At 42.0% G+C, this 17,678-nt stretch overlaps 1 protein-coding gene across 1 annotated transcript in view; it reads right to left on the reverse strand.

The window, feature by feature from the left end:
- Nucleotides 1-17,678, reverse strand: part of pth1r (parathyroid hormone 1 receptor) — a 77,081-nt gene that overhangs the window by 24,775 nt on the left and 34,628 nt on the right. The window contains exon 2 of the mRNA XM_052088486.1: nucleotides 8,799-8,904. Coding sequence (XP_051944446.1) covers nucleotides 8,799-8,904 — 106 coding nt within the window. The remainder of the gene's footprint in view (nucleotides 1-8,798; nucleotides 8,905-17,678) is intronic.

Genomic DNA, 17,678 nt, shown 5'->3' on the forward strand with positions numbered 1-17,678 from the left:
AATCAAAAGAAGAGGGGGGTGGGGGGGCGTGGACGACGTGGTATTTCTTCCCCCCTTGTTACAAAATGAAAGCCCAGATTTATGATGAGAATCCACCCCCTGACCACACATCCTGCACTCTCATTATAGGACCACCTACACAACTATAGACCCCGATGCCCCCCCCCCCGAAAAAATATATGTATACATACATATATATAAAGAGAGAGAGAGAGACAGAAAGAGAGAAATAGAGAGAGAGAGAGAGAGACATGACCACAACGCAAACAAAGACGAGACTATAGGGGAAGTCTGGTATTAGTGATGCAAATGGATCCAACACCCACGGCGTGATTTTAATTTGGACCCCGGAGATGTCAAAACAGCTGCTCCACGTTTTTCCCAATGATGTTATTCTATGCACAGACCACAAGCTCCAGCTATTTTTTACCCAAAGTGAGGTCTGGGCCATCAGTCCCACATCCCTCCACACTGTCCTCCCCCACTTCTCCCAGTGCCAGCCTCAGTGCTTCCCCTCAATGAGAAGCTTGTCTGGCAATTTCGTGTATTTTAAGTACAAATGAACACAGAGAGCAAGAAAGAAAGTTTATATAATGTGGAATGGATTTTTTTCCCTTCCCTTACCAAATCTGTAATGGCATTAAAGCAGTCTGATGGAACTTTTGTGCAGCAGTAGTTGAAACATTTGCCTCACTGTTCAAAGACCCGCAACCCTAACAAACGCTCCAGAAAATGGAGTAACAAATGCCGACAGTTCATGTAGATCAGGGGTCAGGATTTCCTGCCTCCTTTAGAGCACTCCCTACTCCAACACACCTGATTCAATTAATCATGATAGTTTAAGGCTTCTATAGAGCTTCCTGATAAGCTGATTGTTTGAATCAAGTGTATTGGAGTAGGGAGGAATCTAAAACAAGCAGGATATGGCTCTCGAGGAACCAGAGTTCTCTATCCCTGATGTAGATGGTAATGTGGTGAAAAAAGCTATGTTACAATATCACTTCTCCTTTATTTAAGTGTAACTTTTGTCTAACCACTCATTTTCTGTCATGCTTGTCCCTTTTCGACTTGCAGGTACACTGGAGTGATCACCAGCCAAATTATGGCTCATTATGACAAATACCCATTAACACTCATTTGCATTTTTTGTTGTTGTTGAGTTTTTGTTTGTTTGTTTGTTTTTTGGGGATTGTGGAATGAAGCCATGGGAGAATAACTGTATAATATATTCTGCATGCTCTTTATACTCGCATCTGCTAGGTAAATTAATTTGTGTGGGCAATCTGTGATTTAATTTCATTTCTGTTATTGACTGTTCAATTCTGTTCCAGCAATGTCGTGGAATTTTGTTCCCATTTCGGGGTGTATGAGTGTGGTTTGCTCACGTAGAGAACCTATCATGTAGCTAATGCATTAGAATATAAACTAATCTTGGGAGGGGGATTACGTGTGTGATGGCCACTTGAGTCCCAAAATCTTTTGTTCCTCAAAATAGCTGTCTAGACATTGAAAGCGCCGCGGCGGGTGGTTCAGGTAGGAAAAATACAGAAAAAGTTCCCCATCCAAAAAAAGTGTAGGGGAGGCGGGGCAGAGAAACTGCACACTCGCCATCCATGATCCTCTGGGCGTTGTGCACATTCAAGGGCACACCACATAGCAACAAAACACCACATAACTTTGGTCAGAGTTACTAAAAGCACTCCAAAATGTCTGACACTTTGCCACCACTTCACTGTAAACACTGACACGGATCATCGAGAAGTTTTCATTGGACTTCTTCACGCACTTCACATTGTATGGTTACAAAGGAAAAAAAGAGACAGACTACAAAAAAAACAACCACATATTGGTTAGATGGTTGGCAAAGTCACTTATCAGGTAATCAAGTTGGCAACACCAAGTACTACCGTCATGTCTGTGTGTAAATGACGAAATAGGACAGCTGAGACTTTGAAAAAAACTTTGTTGTCACAGTCCTTTTATTATTTTCACTAAGTCAAAGCAAATAACAATCCACAAACTGAAAAAAATCCACTCTAATATATCTCAATATACAACGTATGTACAGTATATCTTGGTACAAATGACCTTTACATGGCTCCCAGAACTTGAAATTCCAAAATGTCTGCGTGTTTTTAAGCATGGCTTCATGAGACTTTTTAGCGGGTCTTCTCGGGTCTACTGAATTTCATTGGTGCTCAGTGAAACTGCCATCGGGGGCTTGATTTTCATAACATTCTGAGATTACGACTGAGCCAATGTTTCCATCAAACAGTCCCTTTTCCCCGTCTGACCAAAAAAAAAAATAATAATAATAATAATCGTAAATCAACTGCTGAGCCCCTTTGAACTCAAATAACCAAGACAGCACCACCGAGCTAAACATGTAACAAGTCTCTCAGGTGAATTAAAGCGTGTACTCTCAATGAGTTTCTTACACAGGTCAAAATGTAAATTTATTTATTTATTGATCTCATTGGGACAGTGCACATTAATCAACGCAGGAATAAACAGTGTAAATGCGCTGGATTTCGCATAAATGCTAAATCCGGCGCATAAAAGGTGACCTTGTGATGTATTGGCTCTTGCAGTTTTGCTGCATATCTCCATACTATCTTATTTTAAATGCCCCATTCACATGACATTAAAAAAAAAAAAAAAAACTCAGCCAGAAAGTGTTTGCTGATGCGACTTTGTAAACCAGCAACGGGATTTGCCTGTTAGAAGCGCAACAGTGGAGCTCCGTAATGGGGCCATGACAGGGAGCTGCCTGTAATCAAGCAGAAATGGGAACATGCACTGCGTGCTTACCCATCCACATAAAGACAACTGCATAAGGTACGTATGTTTCATTAATCAGGTAAAATATTAATCACGGCTTCGTTCACTGTTAAGACTGAATAAGCAAAAGAGGTCAGTGAACAGCGACCCGTGGATCGGCATGTGAGTATCCCAATGGAAGGCAACTCCAGCAATGTTCCACTCATTCAATCAATGTGACCACTAGGAGTAGGCTGCGCAATATTTACGACTAACTTACAATTTCTCATGCACATTAGCCCCCCCTCCTCCCCGAAAAACCCCGACCCCACAACTGACCAGGGAGGGTAACGTTCCAGACACAATAAGTGAAATCCACAATACATAAATATACTATTTAAGTACCGGCATTTACTTATGGCATTTATTGGACTTTTGGGAATGCAAACACATATGTGATATACAAAGGAAGAACAAGAGCAATGGATAAAATATTGTACAAGTAATGCAACAGTGTATCCAAACCTCGTCGTGTTTGCAGTTTAAAAAAAATAAAAAAATTAAGCATTCCCAATTCATCTAAATTAATATTTTTTTTCCCACACAATATACCTCAGTAATCATGCCCAAAGATTTTAAACTGTACCGGCATCCGTCACTTCTGGAGGCGTACAAAGCAGATTACAATGGAAGATATTCAAGCATTTCCAAGAAAAGTTAGAATAGGCTAAAAAAACTTGGTTTCATTATTTTTCTTTCAAATTCAAAAATTGCACCGCCATCCCATGGTCAACAGTGAAATTACAGTCGACATAAACCACAGACCAAAATAGAGTTATCTGCGAAATAGGGGGACCGCAAACCTGCAACCTGCTGTGGAGCAGAGTTGAGTGTATTTTTTCTTCCCCAGCATCTGTGTTGTCTGGTCACAGCAAAGCAAACACAGTAAATGAGTAGAATCATTGATGTGATGCAGTGAAATAATACTTCAAGAAAAAAAAGCCTGCTGGTTTTGTTTAAATAAATGCGGAAACAGTCCAAATGTGCTGCTGAAGTGTGACACTAAGCCTCGCAGTCAAACTGACCTGTCACGACGGATTAAGCAGGCTGATGTTCGGATAAGCAACACACACACACACACTCTCTCTCTCTCTCTCTCTCTCATTGCAGTGGCTCTTAAATACACTTGGAGAACAAACATGTTATTATCATAATGAGAGCTGTTTGGCGCCTGCATTTATATTTTCACATTTTCTCATTGGAGATTCTTGGATATTGCTCAAACCTACCACACAAACACCACAGCGAGGGGAACAAAACCTTTTGTGTCCATATCCTGGAAGCAAACACTTTTAATGGTATGTTTGATTTACATGGCTTCAATCACTATGACCGCAATTCACTTGGAATGAAGCAGGCTCATAATATCGGTTTGGCTGTGATAATCCCAAATATCCTTCCAAACAATCAAGTGGACAGAAAAGCACAATGCGGTTGCGTTTCTGCTGGATTTCAATGTTTCTCAGACATCGCTAAACATACAAATAATCCCGCCTCCCTATGTTTGCATGTTCTCCCTGGGCCTGTGTGAGTTTTCTCCGGGTCCTCCGGTTTCCTCCCACATTCCAAAATCATGCATGACAGGCTGATTGAACGCTCGAAATTGTCCAGAGGTGTGATTGTGAGCGCGAATGGTTGTTCGTCTATGTGTGCCCTGTGATTGGCTGGCAACCGATTCGGGGTGTCCCCCGCCTACTGCCCGAAGGCTGCTGGGATGGGCTCCAGCGCTCGCCGCGACCCGAGTGAGTATGAAGCGGTTCGGAAGATGAATGCTTCCACTGTTTATCAGGATGTACCAATATCCTATATGTCACAATATAATATGTCAAGATACAATATCATCATGTTATGAACCTCACAATACCATAATTATCATAATATTGTGAGGAAGTTGGCGATAGATGCTGTACAAAAATTCTGCCTATCCTATGGTCAACAGTGGAATTACAGTCGATATAAACTACATAATAATTAAATGATGTGATGTGTGTGATGTGAAAAACAATTGTAAATAGCACTGCAATTTATCCATTTTGTATTTATATTGCACTGAACGGTGTTTGTTTTTTCTTCTTTCTTCTTTCTACCCACATTCTTGCTGCTGGAGGCTGTAAATTTCCCCAGTGTGGGACAAATAAAGGATATCTTATATTATGAGAGAAGGGAGATTTTGGCAGTAATGAGCCATCATCTTCATGGTCTTGGTTTTTGTAAAACAACCCCCCCCAAAACAAAAAAAAAATCTACATTTTTTTTTAAACGAGTCAGACTCAGAAAGGAAGAAAAATAAGATAATCCACAATAAATGAAGTTCCAGTTGCAAATGAAGAGCTTGTGATAGAATGAAGCCGCGATAACCGAACCGCATAGTGTGAGCACAAGGGTATTGAAGAACAATGCATGCCTTACAGAAATTAAACAATAACTAAATGTTAGAACAAAAATTAGGAAAGTACTTTACCCCCAAAGAAAGGAAAGCCTGAGATTGATGGAACTCCAAGCCACCAAAGGCAGTAGCCACAGAAATAAATGATGAGATGCTAAAAACAGCCGTATTGCTGTCATTTCAGCATTTTAAGTTATTTGGTCCAATGAACCGAGTACTTAGTAACTCAGAAGAACGCAATAAAATGCGTTACAAACATGACCGAGGCCGCCAATCTTTTCAGATGCCAAACAGCCATTGAGGAGGTATCACAATTATTAGTCTTATTATCGTCATTATAACAATTACAAACAAGGGTAAATCCTGTTAGTCAGCGTTTTATGGAGGGGGAGGGGCCTACATTGACTGGCGCATTGTCAGGTCAAACATCGTAAACTCTAAGTAGTGTAGCATGAGAGCAAAAACCATTAAAAAATCACATCATCTGGAAAAATAACACACATGTAAAAAAGCTAGCGCTAGCCGAATTAACAATAATAATACATTTTATTTATAAGCGCCTTTCAAAACACTCAAGGACACCTTACAATCAAAACAAAAACAATAAAACCACATCAACTTAAAAATAATCAAAGAAGAGATTAATATAAATTGAGTATGCGATATGTGGGAAGAGAATCAATATTTCGGATGTTGGGTGGGAGTGAGTTCCAGAGTTTGGGGGCAGAGCGGCTGAAAGCTCTGCACCCCATCGTTCTGAGACAAGCAGAGGGTACACAGAGGTGAAGAGACGGTGAGGACCTGAGGGAATGAGAGGGAATGGAAATGTGAAGAAGGTCAGACAGGTGGGTGGGGGTGGGGGGCAATGTTATGGATGGCTTTAAATGTATAGAGGAGTATTTTGAAGTTGATTCTCAGTTTGACAGGGTGCCAGTGGAGCTGTTGGAGGATGAGGGTGATGTGATGAAAGGAGGGGGTTCTAGTGATGATCCGGGCTGAAGAAGAAAAAGGAGGAGGGTGGGAGGGAGGCGTCGGGTTTGTTGGAGAGGTAAAGCTGGGTGTCATCTGCGAAGCAGTCAAAATGTATACCAAATTTATGGAAAATATTGCCAATGGGGAGGAGGTTGATCAGGGGTGCCCATTGCGGCGATCCTGATCAACCGGTAGATCTAGGACAGGTCCCAAGTGTGTCTGAGGGGTGTAGAGGAGAAAAAAACAAAACAAAACAATCATTTGTGTGTCTTTGTACATGTTAGTAATATATTTTTGGGGTTAATGTACACTGCACCCTAATCATCCTATGAGTGTCATTTTCACACAAAAAATAAATTTATAAATAAAATAAAGCAGGTAAATCATTAACCTACGGTGGCGCGTGATCCACGTCACCGGAAGTTGTTAGCGCTCGGTTAGCTAGATAGTTAACAGGCTGCAAAGGTGCATCGCATGCCTCCCTGTCAGGCTGTTTCGCATCATGGCATGCATGCGAGTGCACGGTAAGGGGCGAACCTGGGAGCTTGGTTGATCGAAAAGTCGATCTGAGGTCCAAAAAGTTTGGGCACCCCTGAGGTAGATAATGAAGAGGAGGGATCCCAGGACAGAACAACAAAACAAAACAAATCAAATGACATAGCTATTAAACATTACAGTGTTGTCTCATTGTTGGTAGTTGTTTGGCTCTTAATGAAACAGCGAAGCGCGAAATTTACATTTTGCACATACAAAATATTTTAACATGGCTTCTTTGGATTAATACGCTATTGATTTGAAGCAGCCGGCAGTCGTCCCCTGACTGCTGCCTTTGGCTCCCAAAGTCCCCCAGTCTGCCTTATTGCCTTCTGCAGCCAAAAAAGCCGACAGCACACTTTGGACATGTCACATGTTTTCACCCTTGCAGCCCTTTTAGCCTCCGTTCAGCTGGAAGCACCCGCCATGGCCAAGTTCAGTTAGACCAATAAAACCATTTAGCTGCAACATCCCCTCCCAAAAAAAAACATTAACACATTTCGTTCAGCATGGCAGGAGATTGTGACAGAACATTTTCTGAGTCAATGGGGCCACAGGAAATCACTCTCATGGAAACAGGAACATAGTTGAATTGATTGCAAACATAATAATGGCCTGAAATTCAAAGAGTTTGCATGTGGCAGGACATCTAATAAAATATGTTTGGCACGTATTATATCCGCACAGATAAATAGACTGATAGAGACATGATGGATGGCTTCTCCAATTTATTCCTGATCTTCCCGGTCAGAAGATTTTTGTTGATTTGATTGACCCAGGTAGGCAGCTTTGGGTTCTTTGAAAGTCGCTATCCTTATCATTATTATTATCCTTTGAAAAGCCGTGTAATTTCTCCACTACATGACTGGATTATATTGGAGAGCATCAGATATGCGAGTGCATCCTGGAACATCCAGCAAAAGGGTAAAAAAACATTCTAAAATGGACCATATTTGATCACGGACAGGAAGTATATCTCCCGCTCGCACTCGGCACATCAACTCTGCAAACAACCACAGAGCTGCTCAGCCTCTGGCTAGCGGACGTCATCGCGAGTGATATGCTTGTCGGTACTATGTCACGCCCATTGGAACCAGGACACACAAATGTGAATGTTAATGCAGCATAAACAAAGAAATGCCACTGGTATTTTCAGAGCACAAAAGTTTATATTCTGTTGCACTTTTCTTTCTTCATTTTCTAAAATCAAGAAACTATAGATGTTGCACTTTTCTAAAAAGAAAAAGAAATTGCAAGAACATTTATCGCTTGCGAGTTAACATAATAAGCACCTTAATCACATTCAAATCAAGATTAATTGAAATCTTGGTGGCATCACATTTATGCTAGCCACGGCTAGTTCACGAAGCTCTGAGCCCAAAGATGTCATCAGAGACCTGGCAAACAGCCAGTTCTCCAGGATCAGCACCCAGAGTAGCAATTTGCCCGTGTTGTTTCACTAACCGATGTCCATGAGCCTGGAGGGCTTGGCCAACCGCGTCAGAGTCGGCTGAGTCCGTCATGGCCTGTTCGTACCGTCAAGAATACACGGTACAGGTGGTTTGGAATGCACAACTCAGACGTGCTCAAGGCAAAAAAACGTTTAATCCAGGCGACGGTCGGTACACGTGAGAGACAAAATGATGAGGCAGAGGTACAACAGTCATGAGGCAGAAAATAGGGTCAAGGGCGAACAAGAAGAAAAAAGGTTCAGTCACACAATGACTACAAAAGAAAATGCTGGAACATGACCTGAAGGGAATTAATAAACTGGTAATGAAACAAGTCAGATGAGGGGAATATATAGAGGGCTTGATTAGGAATGAGAAACAGGTGAGGGTGAAGCAATCAGGGAGCAGGTGATACGGACGAGGAAGCGGGCGGGGAGGCAGAAAGCAGGCTGCAGATCATGACAATCACTCCAGCCAATTCCATTTATCGTTCATTTTTTGGTGAACAAAGCGACACATCAACATCACCTTCCATTTATGTACTGTTCACCTGATAAAGTGATACTTTGAAATTTAGGACTTGGCTGCTTGAATGTAAACTTGCCAGCGTGCGCGAGAGCGGCTTTGCTACTCACCAGGAAGCTTGCCTTGCCTCGATTTGACGAGGCCTTCGCACTTGCGCTTGGCTTTGAACAGCAGCGCTATCTGCTCCTCTTTGGTGAGTACATCATCTGCATGGGCCTGTAAGGGAAAAAATATATGTATTAATTTAAAGCAGTGATTACCAACCAGTGTCCCGTGGCACATTAGTGTGCCGTGAAAGATGATTAGGTGTGCCGCAGGAAATAATCTGTCAATTCTCTCCACAAAAGACAATTTTATTCGCTTTTTGATATGTGTAGTGGAAAATAATTGAAGGACGGTTTGACGTCAAAGTGAAAGGATTCTATTTGATTTGATTCAATTCAATATGGTGCGGCTCAGTTGGAGAGGGATATGACGCAATGACTATTTTTAATTGTCAATTTTTTATACATTTTACCGTAATTAACCTGTCAGTTCCGTGTCTGTATCATTTCCTTCTAAGATATTAAGATATTGTTATCCAATAAAAGTTGATTGAATATGTATCTGGGTATACTATTTTAAAGCAGAAAGATTTGATTTGATTCGATGCACTGGCATCAATAAAAAAAAAAAAAAAATTCCGACACAAATTGTGTTTTTGGTCCACCCTTATCATTTATTTACAAAATACATATATTTCACACACACACACAGACAGTATATTAATCTATGCCAACTACGCATCCTAAAAGGCAGAACTATCAACTGCTCTTCCACTAGAATACAGAAAGTACATAATGAACCCCTTAAACCGAGGGCAACTTTGTCGAAAATGCATGTGGAAAGGTGCACACAAAGTCAATTTTTAGATATTCTTGAACCATTTGTAGTTTCAGCATAGTTTTGGTCACTTTTTGAAATATTCAAAATGTCACATTATGAATATTAGAGTAAGAATTTGTGAAAGTCCTCCCGTCACTGAACTATGGATGTTTGAAAACAGAAGAAAAAGGCGAATCTTATGTCCGTCTCATTTCTTTTCCCAATATCCGCCTTGAAAATGGATTTAGAATGTTGATTTAGACTTGAAAACACGACAGGATCAAAGCTTAAGTCTCCCCAAGCTTCAGTTCAAATTTGACAGTTGTAACATGTAGGGTACCATTCAAATCTCCAGAAACTCAGCTTTTAAAAGATGCAGAACATGTTCACACATGACGACGTGCATCAGTGATTTGTTTTGACAGATGACGGAGGGCCCTTTGGGCCCCTCCTAACTTTAAAGGTGTATTCGTATCGACATTTTGTTCATCATTTTGCAGAGTGGCATGCCATAACCTTTTTTTTAAATGTGAAATGTGTGTCTTGACGCACTAAAGGTTGGGAAACACTCACTTCAAGAACAACACATCATAGGCATAGGAGCCATTGTTTGCAGACAGTGGGATGAAAAACATATGCACAGACAATCGGTGTACAGTCTTAGAGCTCACATATAGCGTAGAGCCTAATAGCATACTTGAAGATACCTGCTTCAGAATACCAATAAAAATAACACCAATTGCTTTTAAAATTGTGTGTTTTCTTCATGGGTGTATAGCTTCTAAGTCATCCCGGTCATGGGACTCCACAAAGGCTAAATCAAGTCATCAATCCAACTTTTTACTTCCACAAGTAGCGTGTGGAAGATGGTGTCACTCAGCTTGCCTATGAAATTTCTCAACCACAACGAATGACTATCAGATCCCTGTAGATTGCTCTGGAAAGAAGATTCAGATAACAGGTGTTAAACTCAAGGCCTGGGGGCCAGTTCCGGCTCGCTACACCCTTTTATATGGCCTGCTAAAGTAAACCGTGTGTGTCAACTTCCATGATGCTTGCTAACATTTCTGTGCCATGTGTCATAAATAACGTTGACATTTTGTGAGAATTTTTGTTGTCCTTGTTGCAGTAACTAATAACAGTTACAGATAAAAGTTGAACTATTATCCTAGACTTTTCATTTCAAAACGAGGTAATCCAATATGTTGTGTGTATGTGATAATACGACGGGGCAATAAAACATTTGGTTAACATCCCTCTGCTTGTCATGTAACAAATTAGGGAGCGAAATGCTGGAAGTCAGAAAGGTTGAGTAGTCGCAGTTATGGAGTGAATGAGCAATGCCATGTAAAACAGCCACTGACGTTCAACTTGAGCCATTTTAAAAAAATTTATTGTTTGAGGCATTACCAAAGCAAAACTATGTTTTGCTTTTCGCAAAAAGCTCATTTACGCTGCTTTTTCTTCGGAAAAAAAAATTCCTTTTTTGAAACCAAACTTTGGTCACACTCGAAGTGATTTTTTTTGAAGTGTCAATTTATATACATTTTAATTAACCTGTCAGTTCCGTGTATGTATCATTTTCTTCTAAGATGTTGTTATCCAATAAAAGTTGATTGAATATGTATCTGGGTATACTATTTTAAAGCGGAAAGATGTGATTTGATTCGATGCACTGGCATCAATCGAAAAAAAAATTGCCTCTGAAATTTGTTCTCTGGCTAATTACAAAAGAACAGGAAAAAAAAGGTAGAAAAAGAAAAGTCTGCTCTTTTGTCATACAACACAAATTGTCTGCGTGTCTTGAAAAGTGAAAATGCTCTCCAATGGCACTTACAAAAAAAGGCTGGCAGTGAATGGCAATACTGATTAGCGACTGATTAAATTGTTGAGTTTTTGGCTGGGGCGATGCGTAGCTCCTATTTGATTGAGACAATCTGACACAGACAGACAAAACCATCAAATTGGGATTAGAGAAAACAATGCTTGTCACGTAGCATAGTTATGAGAATAAGAAGACACCACGGTCGGATGCTTTTGCCGTATGGTTGTTGTGCCTTCTTGCAAGAATATGCCACGCCCTTCCCTGCTTATGGCGAAAGTTCATTTTAATTCTAACGTAGTGGCAAAGGGACGATGACAAAAGCTGGCGAACAGGAGCAACTTGACAGATTTGCATGGATATGATTTCTTGGTGGTCCATCCATCCATCATCTACCGCTTATCCGGGGCCGGGTCGCGGGGGCAGCAGCTTTAGCAGGGAAGCCCAGACTTCCCTCTCCCGAGCTACTTCTTCCAGCTCTCCCCGGGGATCCCGAGACGTTCCCAGGCCAGCTGGGTGACAGTCTCTCCAGCGTGTCCTGGGTCTTCCTCAGGGTCTCCTCCCGGTGGGACATGCCCGGAACACCTCACCAGGGAGGCGCTCAGGAGGCATCCGAATCAGATGCCCAAGCCACCTTATCTGGCTCCTCTCGATGTGGAGGAGAAGCGGAAGGGCTCTGAGCCCCTCCCGGATGACTGAGCTTCTCACCTTATCTCTAAGGGAGAGCCCGGACACCCTGCGGAGAAAACTCATTTCGGCCGCTTGTATCCGGGATCTCGTTCTTTCCGTCACGACCCATAGCTCATGACCATAGATGAGGGTTGGGACGTAGATTGACCGGTAAATTGTGAGCTTCGCCCTTTGGCTCAGCTCCTTCTTCACCACGACAGACCGATACAACATCCGCATCACAGCAGACGCTGCACCGATCCGCATGTCGATCTCCCGATCCCTCCTGCCCCCACTCGTGAACAAGACCCCAAGATACTTGAACTCCACTTGGGGCAAGATCTACTCCCCGACCCGGAGAGGGCACTCCACCCTTTTCCGACTGAGGACCATGGTTTCAGATTTGTAGGTGCTGATCCTCATCCCAACTGCTTCACACTCGGCTGCGAAATGCTCCAGTGAGAGTTGGAGAGCCCTGCTTGAAGGAGCCAGCAGCACCACATCATCTGCAAAAAGCAGGGATGCAATACTGAGGCCCCCAAAACGGACCCCCTCAACGCTTTGGCTGTGCCTAGAAATTCTGTCCATAAAGGTTATGAACAGAATCGGCGACAAAGGGCAGCCTTGGCGGAGTCCTACTCCCACTGGAAACGATTCCGACTTACTGCCGGCAATGCGAACCAAACTCTGACATCGGTGGTATAGTGACCGAACAGCCCGTCAATTTCTTGCTGGTATTTAAGATAAGAAAATCTTTATTTGTCTCACAATGGAGAAATTCCCATTTACAGCATTGTGTGTGTGTGTGTGTGTGTGTGTGTGTGTGTGTGTGTGTGTGTGTGTGTGTGTGCACTCGTTTCCATGTTTTGAGGGGACATAAAATTGGAAACACAGTCACGTCTTGGGGACCATTTTTCTTATGGGGACAAAAAAGCAGGTCCCCATAAGAATAATGTATAAAAAGCATCAGAGGGCTGCCCTGAATGTGCCTGTGAAGTTTTTAGCAAAAACCCACAAGTCACCATTTTTACTGATTTTGTGTGTGTGTGTGTGTGTGTGTGTGTGCGTGTGTGTGTGTGTGTGTGTGTGTGTGTGTGTGTGTGTGTGTGAATTCTCCCAAGCAACAAGTAGCATCACACACACACACACACACACACACACACACACACACACACACACACACACACACACACACACACACACACACACACACACACACAGTCACGTACAGTGAACCCTCATTTCTTGTTGCTTGGGAGAATTCACACACACACATACTATGCTGTTTCCATGGCAAGTTGGAGCAGACATACGCAATGCAGAAAATAACAGTGTGAACACGTTACTGGAATGATTTTATATACAGTATATAGAAACATTTCTGTTAATTCACTGTAAGATGAAACAACTGGTTTTGTCTTTTTTTTTCCATCAGCGCACCATCGACTGGATGCAAAATGTGCACTCTTAAGAGTTATATCACCAAAGAGTTGTGAAAGAATCTAACAGGATGTTTCTCACATGAATTTATATAGCAGAGTGGATTGTAGCGTGTGGCCTGGATAAAAGATTCAATTCACGTTTGACCACATACATCAAAGCTTTATTTTTTAAATTTTATTTTTTTAATCCGAGGAGAAAAAAATATGAAAGACTCGGCTTTCAGTCTTGCGGTCATATCCATGGATGGACGTGACCTATAATCACATATGACAAGGGACAAAAACTCGATTTTATGTCTGTGAGGTTTGAGGATGACACACTCGCTCTAAGTGATTTTTTTTCCTTTTTTTTTATCAGAGGAAACATGTCATCTTTAATGGGTCTGTAGACAAACTCTCCGTTTGCCCATGAGATCTGTTTTCAGGCCAACACCACATAAAAGCAACTACCGGTAGTCAATTTTAACGCAGTGCGATAAGAACAATGTACATGGAAAACATTGAAATGAACTCTACACGTTGACATATCAAGTGACAAAATCTGTACTGTTTGGATATGCATCATGACGGTACACACACACACACACACACACACAAATGCTTGCAATTGAAAAAAATTCCATTAGAATGAGACCTCGTGAAGATGTGCATACAAATTGGACATGTATTGAATATCTGCCAAAGAGAGTGTGTCGCATGAATGAGCAGATTTAATATAATCATCTCAGTTTATTGCGTGGGCATACGTTGCAGATCCACCCATGACAGAAGATGGGAAATACATGTGAAAGACCAATATAAAAAATAATCATAAGTACAAAAATGAAATAGTTCTACCCATGCGGCCCAGTGGTCGACTTGTTTGCTCGTCCCCCTCATGGGTGCAGAGGTGCAGGGTTCTATTCCGGCCTCCGGGGTTCCTGTGTGCAGTTTGCATGTTCTGCCCGTGACTGCATGGATTTTCTTTGGGTACCGTACTACAATTTCCTCCCACATTCCAAAATCATGCATGACAGGCTGATTGAACACTCAAAATTGTCCCGAGGTGTGATTGTGAGTGCAAATGGTTGTTCGTCTATGTGTGCCCTGTGATTGGCTGGCAAGCGGTTCAGGATGTCCCCTGCCTACTGCCCGAAGTCAGCTGGGATAGGCTTCAGCATGCCCCGCGAGGATAATGAGCGAATTAGAAACTGGATCGATGGATGGATTAGTTCTACCCATCCCAAACGGTTTCAAATTATGAAAAGACACATTTTAAGAACTCCATTGTACCTATTCTTACTCTCTCACTAGCAGAAAAGGGGAAAGGAGTGTAAAACATCACTTCGGGAAACGAAAAGAAGCTCCCGCTCACACTGTTCTCCAAATTTGAGGACAAGCAGTTTGTCGCTCGGAATTTGACCTTACTGAAAAACTGACAAGAGACTTTAACAATGCGGATCAAAACACAGGCATGTTCAACTAAAACATATAATTGCGTCCAACAAAACACCTTGAACAGGCTCCAGGAAATTAACACAGAGGTTACAATAATTATCAAGCTTCAAACAACCGTTACTTCGACGCACACAGAGCAGCAACATACAAAAACAGAGGCTACAACTGTCACGTTTCGGTTTTGCGGTCTGGCCAGCAGGTGGCATGAGCGGTCTTCCTAGCACACCTGCTGGCAATCGTTAATCAATAGAGGCACTATTTAAGGACACCAACGTCCTACACCTGTTGTGGGAGTGTTGTTTATTGGCATTGCTATCTTCACTGTTCCTTGACTTAGTGGCTTTTGACCTCGTCGTGATTTCGCGTATAGTTCTCGGTACCAAGGTTTGTGTAAGTACTGTTTTATTTTGATGGTCTGGCTTTTGTGCGTGTACTAAGTGTTACATTGTTTTTCGTTCATTGTTTGCGGGCTTTACTTTCCTTTCTTGCTCTTTTGTGCAAGCACCTTTTGTTATTCGTTTGGATTTATCTCCTGGTCCTCATTGTGGACCAGCGCTTTATGTTCTCGACTTATTTTCGGTGCGATTAATACATTAAATTGTCTTCACGTCGGAGACCTTGTTTCTGTCTACGTTTTTTGGATCCCCCTCCCAAACTCGGTTTATCCGAGTCCTTAACAACAACAATGCGCTCCATGGGAAGAATAAAGATTTACGCGACAAAGCATTGGACTGCGTGACACTGAATTGCTTTTGATGACGCTTCATCTCTTCCAGCATACTTCTAAGGTGACTTTAGCGCCACTTGGGATGTTGCAGCACAAATCATTAAATAAGCTCAACAATCACAACCAGGTCCTGTGGAGAATGAATCAGAGCCTTGTACATTTGCCAATAGTGTCTCTTCAAATTATGATTTTTTTTTTCTCGTTCAGTTTGAATGACGGAGAATACTCGTACCGTCGGACAAATGCACTTACTTCAGGAATCAATTTTCTTTGACTCCGTGAGTTCTTGTGACGAAAAATCAATTTCATTGCTCGGCGCTTCTGCAGTGTACATATTTACATTGTAATGAGAAATGAGTTTTGCCCCCGAGTTGATTGAAGAAAAACAAACCAAACAGCAGGTAACAAAGTGCACACAAACATACAGAATCGGTTCAAAAATTAAGAACGCACCGTCAGTAAGCACTCCCATGTTGATGTCATATGAAGTAACCGAAATATGAAGTACACCTGTGGTTGGGGACATTTGATTCATCCATCCATCCATCCATTTTCTGATCCGCTTATCCTCACAAGGGTCATGGCATGTGCTGGAGTCTATCCCTGCCGTCTTCGGGCAGTAGGCGGGGGACACCCTGAACTGGTTGCCAGCCAATTGCAGGGCACACAAAGATGAACAACCATTCCCGCTCACACTCACAACTCGGGACAATTTAGAGCAGGGATGCCCAAACAGTCGATCGCAATCGACCGGGAGCCTGCGAACTGGTCCCAATTCAATCACAGGGGGGTTTAGGAGAAAATAGATTTTTTTTTTTAATCAATAAAACATTGTCTGTGTGCGTGTTAATAATATTCTACAGTATATCTTTGTGTTAATGCACACTGCACACGAAGCATCCTCTCACTTTCACCCCAAAAGTATTTTAAAAAGAACATAAAAAAGCAGGTCACCTTTAACCGACGGCGGCGCGTGACCGACATCACCGGAAGTTGTTTGCGGTCAACAGTTTGCAAAATTGCAGCTAGCGATTAGAGTTGTTGCCAAATATCTTTTTTATTTTCATTATTCAAAGCTTGTTTCATGTACAGTTGACCAATGGCACTTACAAAGAATGGGAATCTGAAGTGCCAGGAGAAAATTTTAAAACGATAAACATGAACTTCGATATTGTTGCACTGAAGACGCTACCTAAGTGTGTCGTAAACGACTGCGTCAGGTCTCGACGAAGGTAGGCACTGATTCCTTTTTACCGACGCACACGCTCTTGTATCGACTTGATTTTTCTGTTTCATTCATGTTCTGGGCCGTTATGACTGTTGCTCATCATGGCATGCGTGTGTGTATTTGTACACGTGTCGTAGCGGGTCGATCGTGGGAGGTCAGCTGCTTGAAAAGTCGATCTTGGGTCAAAAAAGGTCGGGCACCCCTAATTTTAAGTGTTCCATTAACCTGTCACGCATGTTTTTGGAATGTGGGAATAAACTGGAGTACCCGTAGAAAACCCACACAGGACATGCGGCGGCCGGAGCCGCAATTGAACCCTGCACCTGTGCACTGTGAGGCCGCCGCATTAACCAGTCAACCACTGGCCCACCGTAGCGACATTTCATTCACTCTTTTATTTGTTTAACTCAGAAAACTATTTAAAGTTACAAATACAATGCACATACAGTACATAAAGTATACTGTAAATACACAAATGGAAACACACACATTTTGACATTGAGAGTAAAATTGTATTTTTGAATCCAGACAGAGCGCCATTTTTTTCCCTCTAAATAAAATAATTTGTAAGCTATGTCTTTGTAATGGGAATGTCGACGGATCATAATCGAATAGAATATGATTCCAAAAAGTCTTATTCACCATTTACAGTTGAGTCAGAACACAACTCTGCCACTATTTGCGGAAAGACTGTTCCGTTTCACGCAGGTCAAAGTTAGGATTGTTTACTTTTGCCTTAGCAACACGGTCCTTGTACTATGTTTGTACTTGAGTTCATTACTTTGGCTCATTGGAGGATTA

Source organism: Hippocampus zosterae, chromosome 15 (genome assembly GCF_025434085.1).
Source record: "Hippocampus zosterae strain Florida chromosome 15, ASM2543408v3, whole genome shotgun sequence".
Lineage (NCBI taxonomy): Eukaryota > Metazoa > Chordata > Actinopteri > Syngnathiformes > Syngnathidae > Hippocampus > Hippocampus zosterae.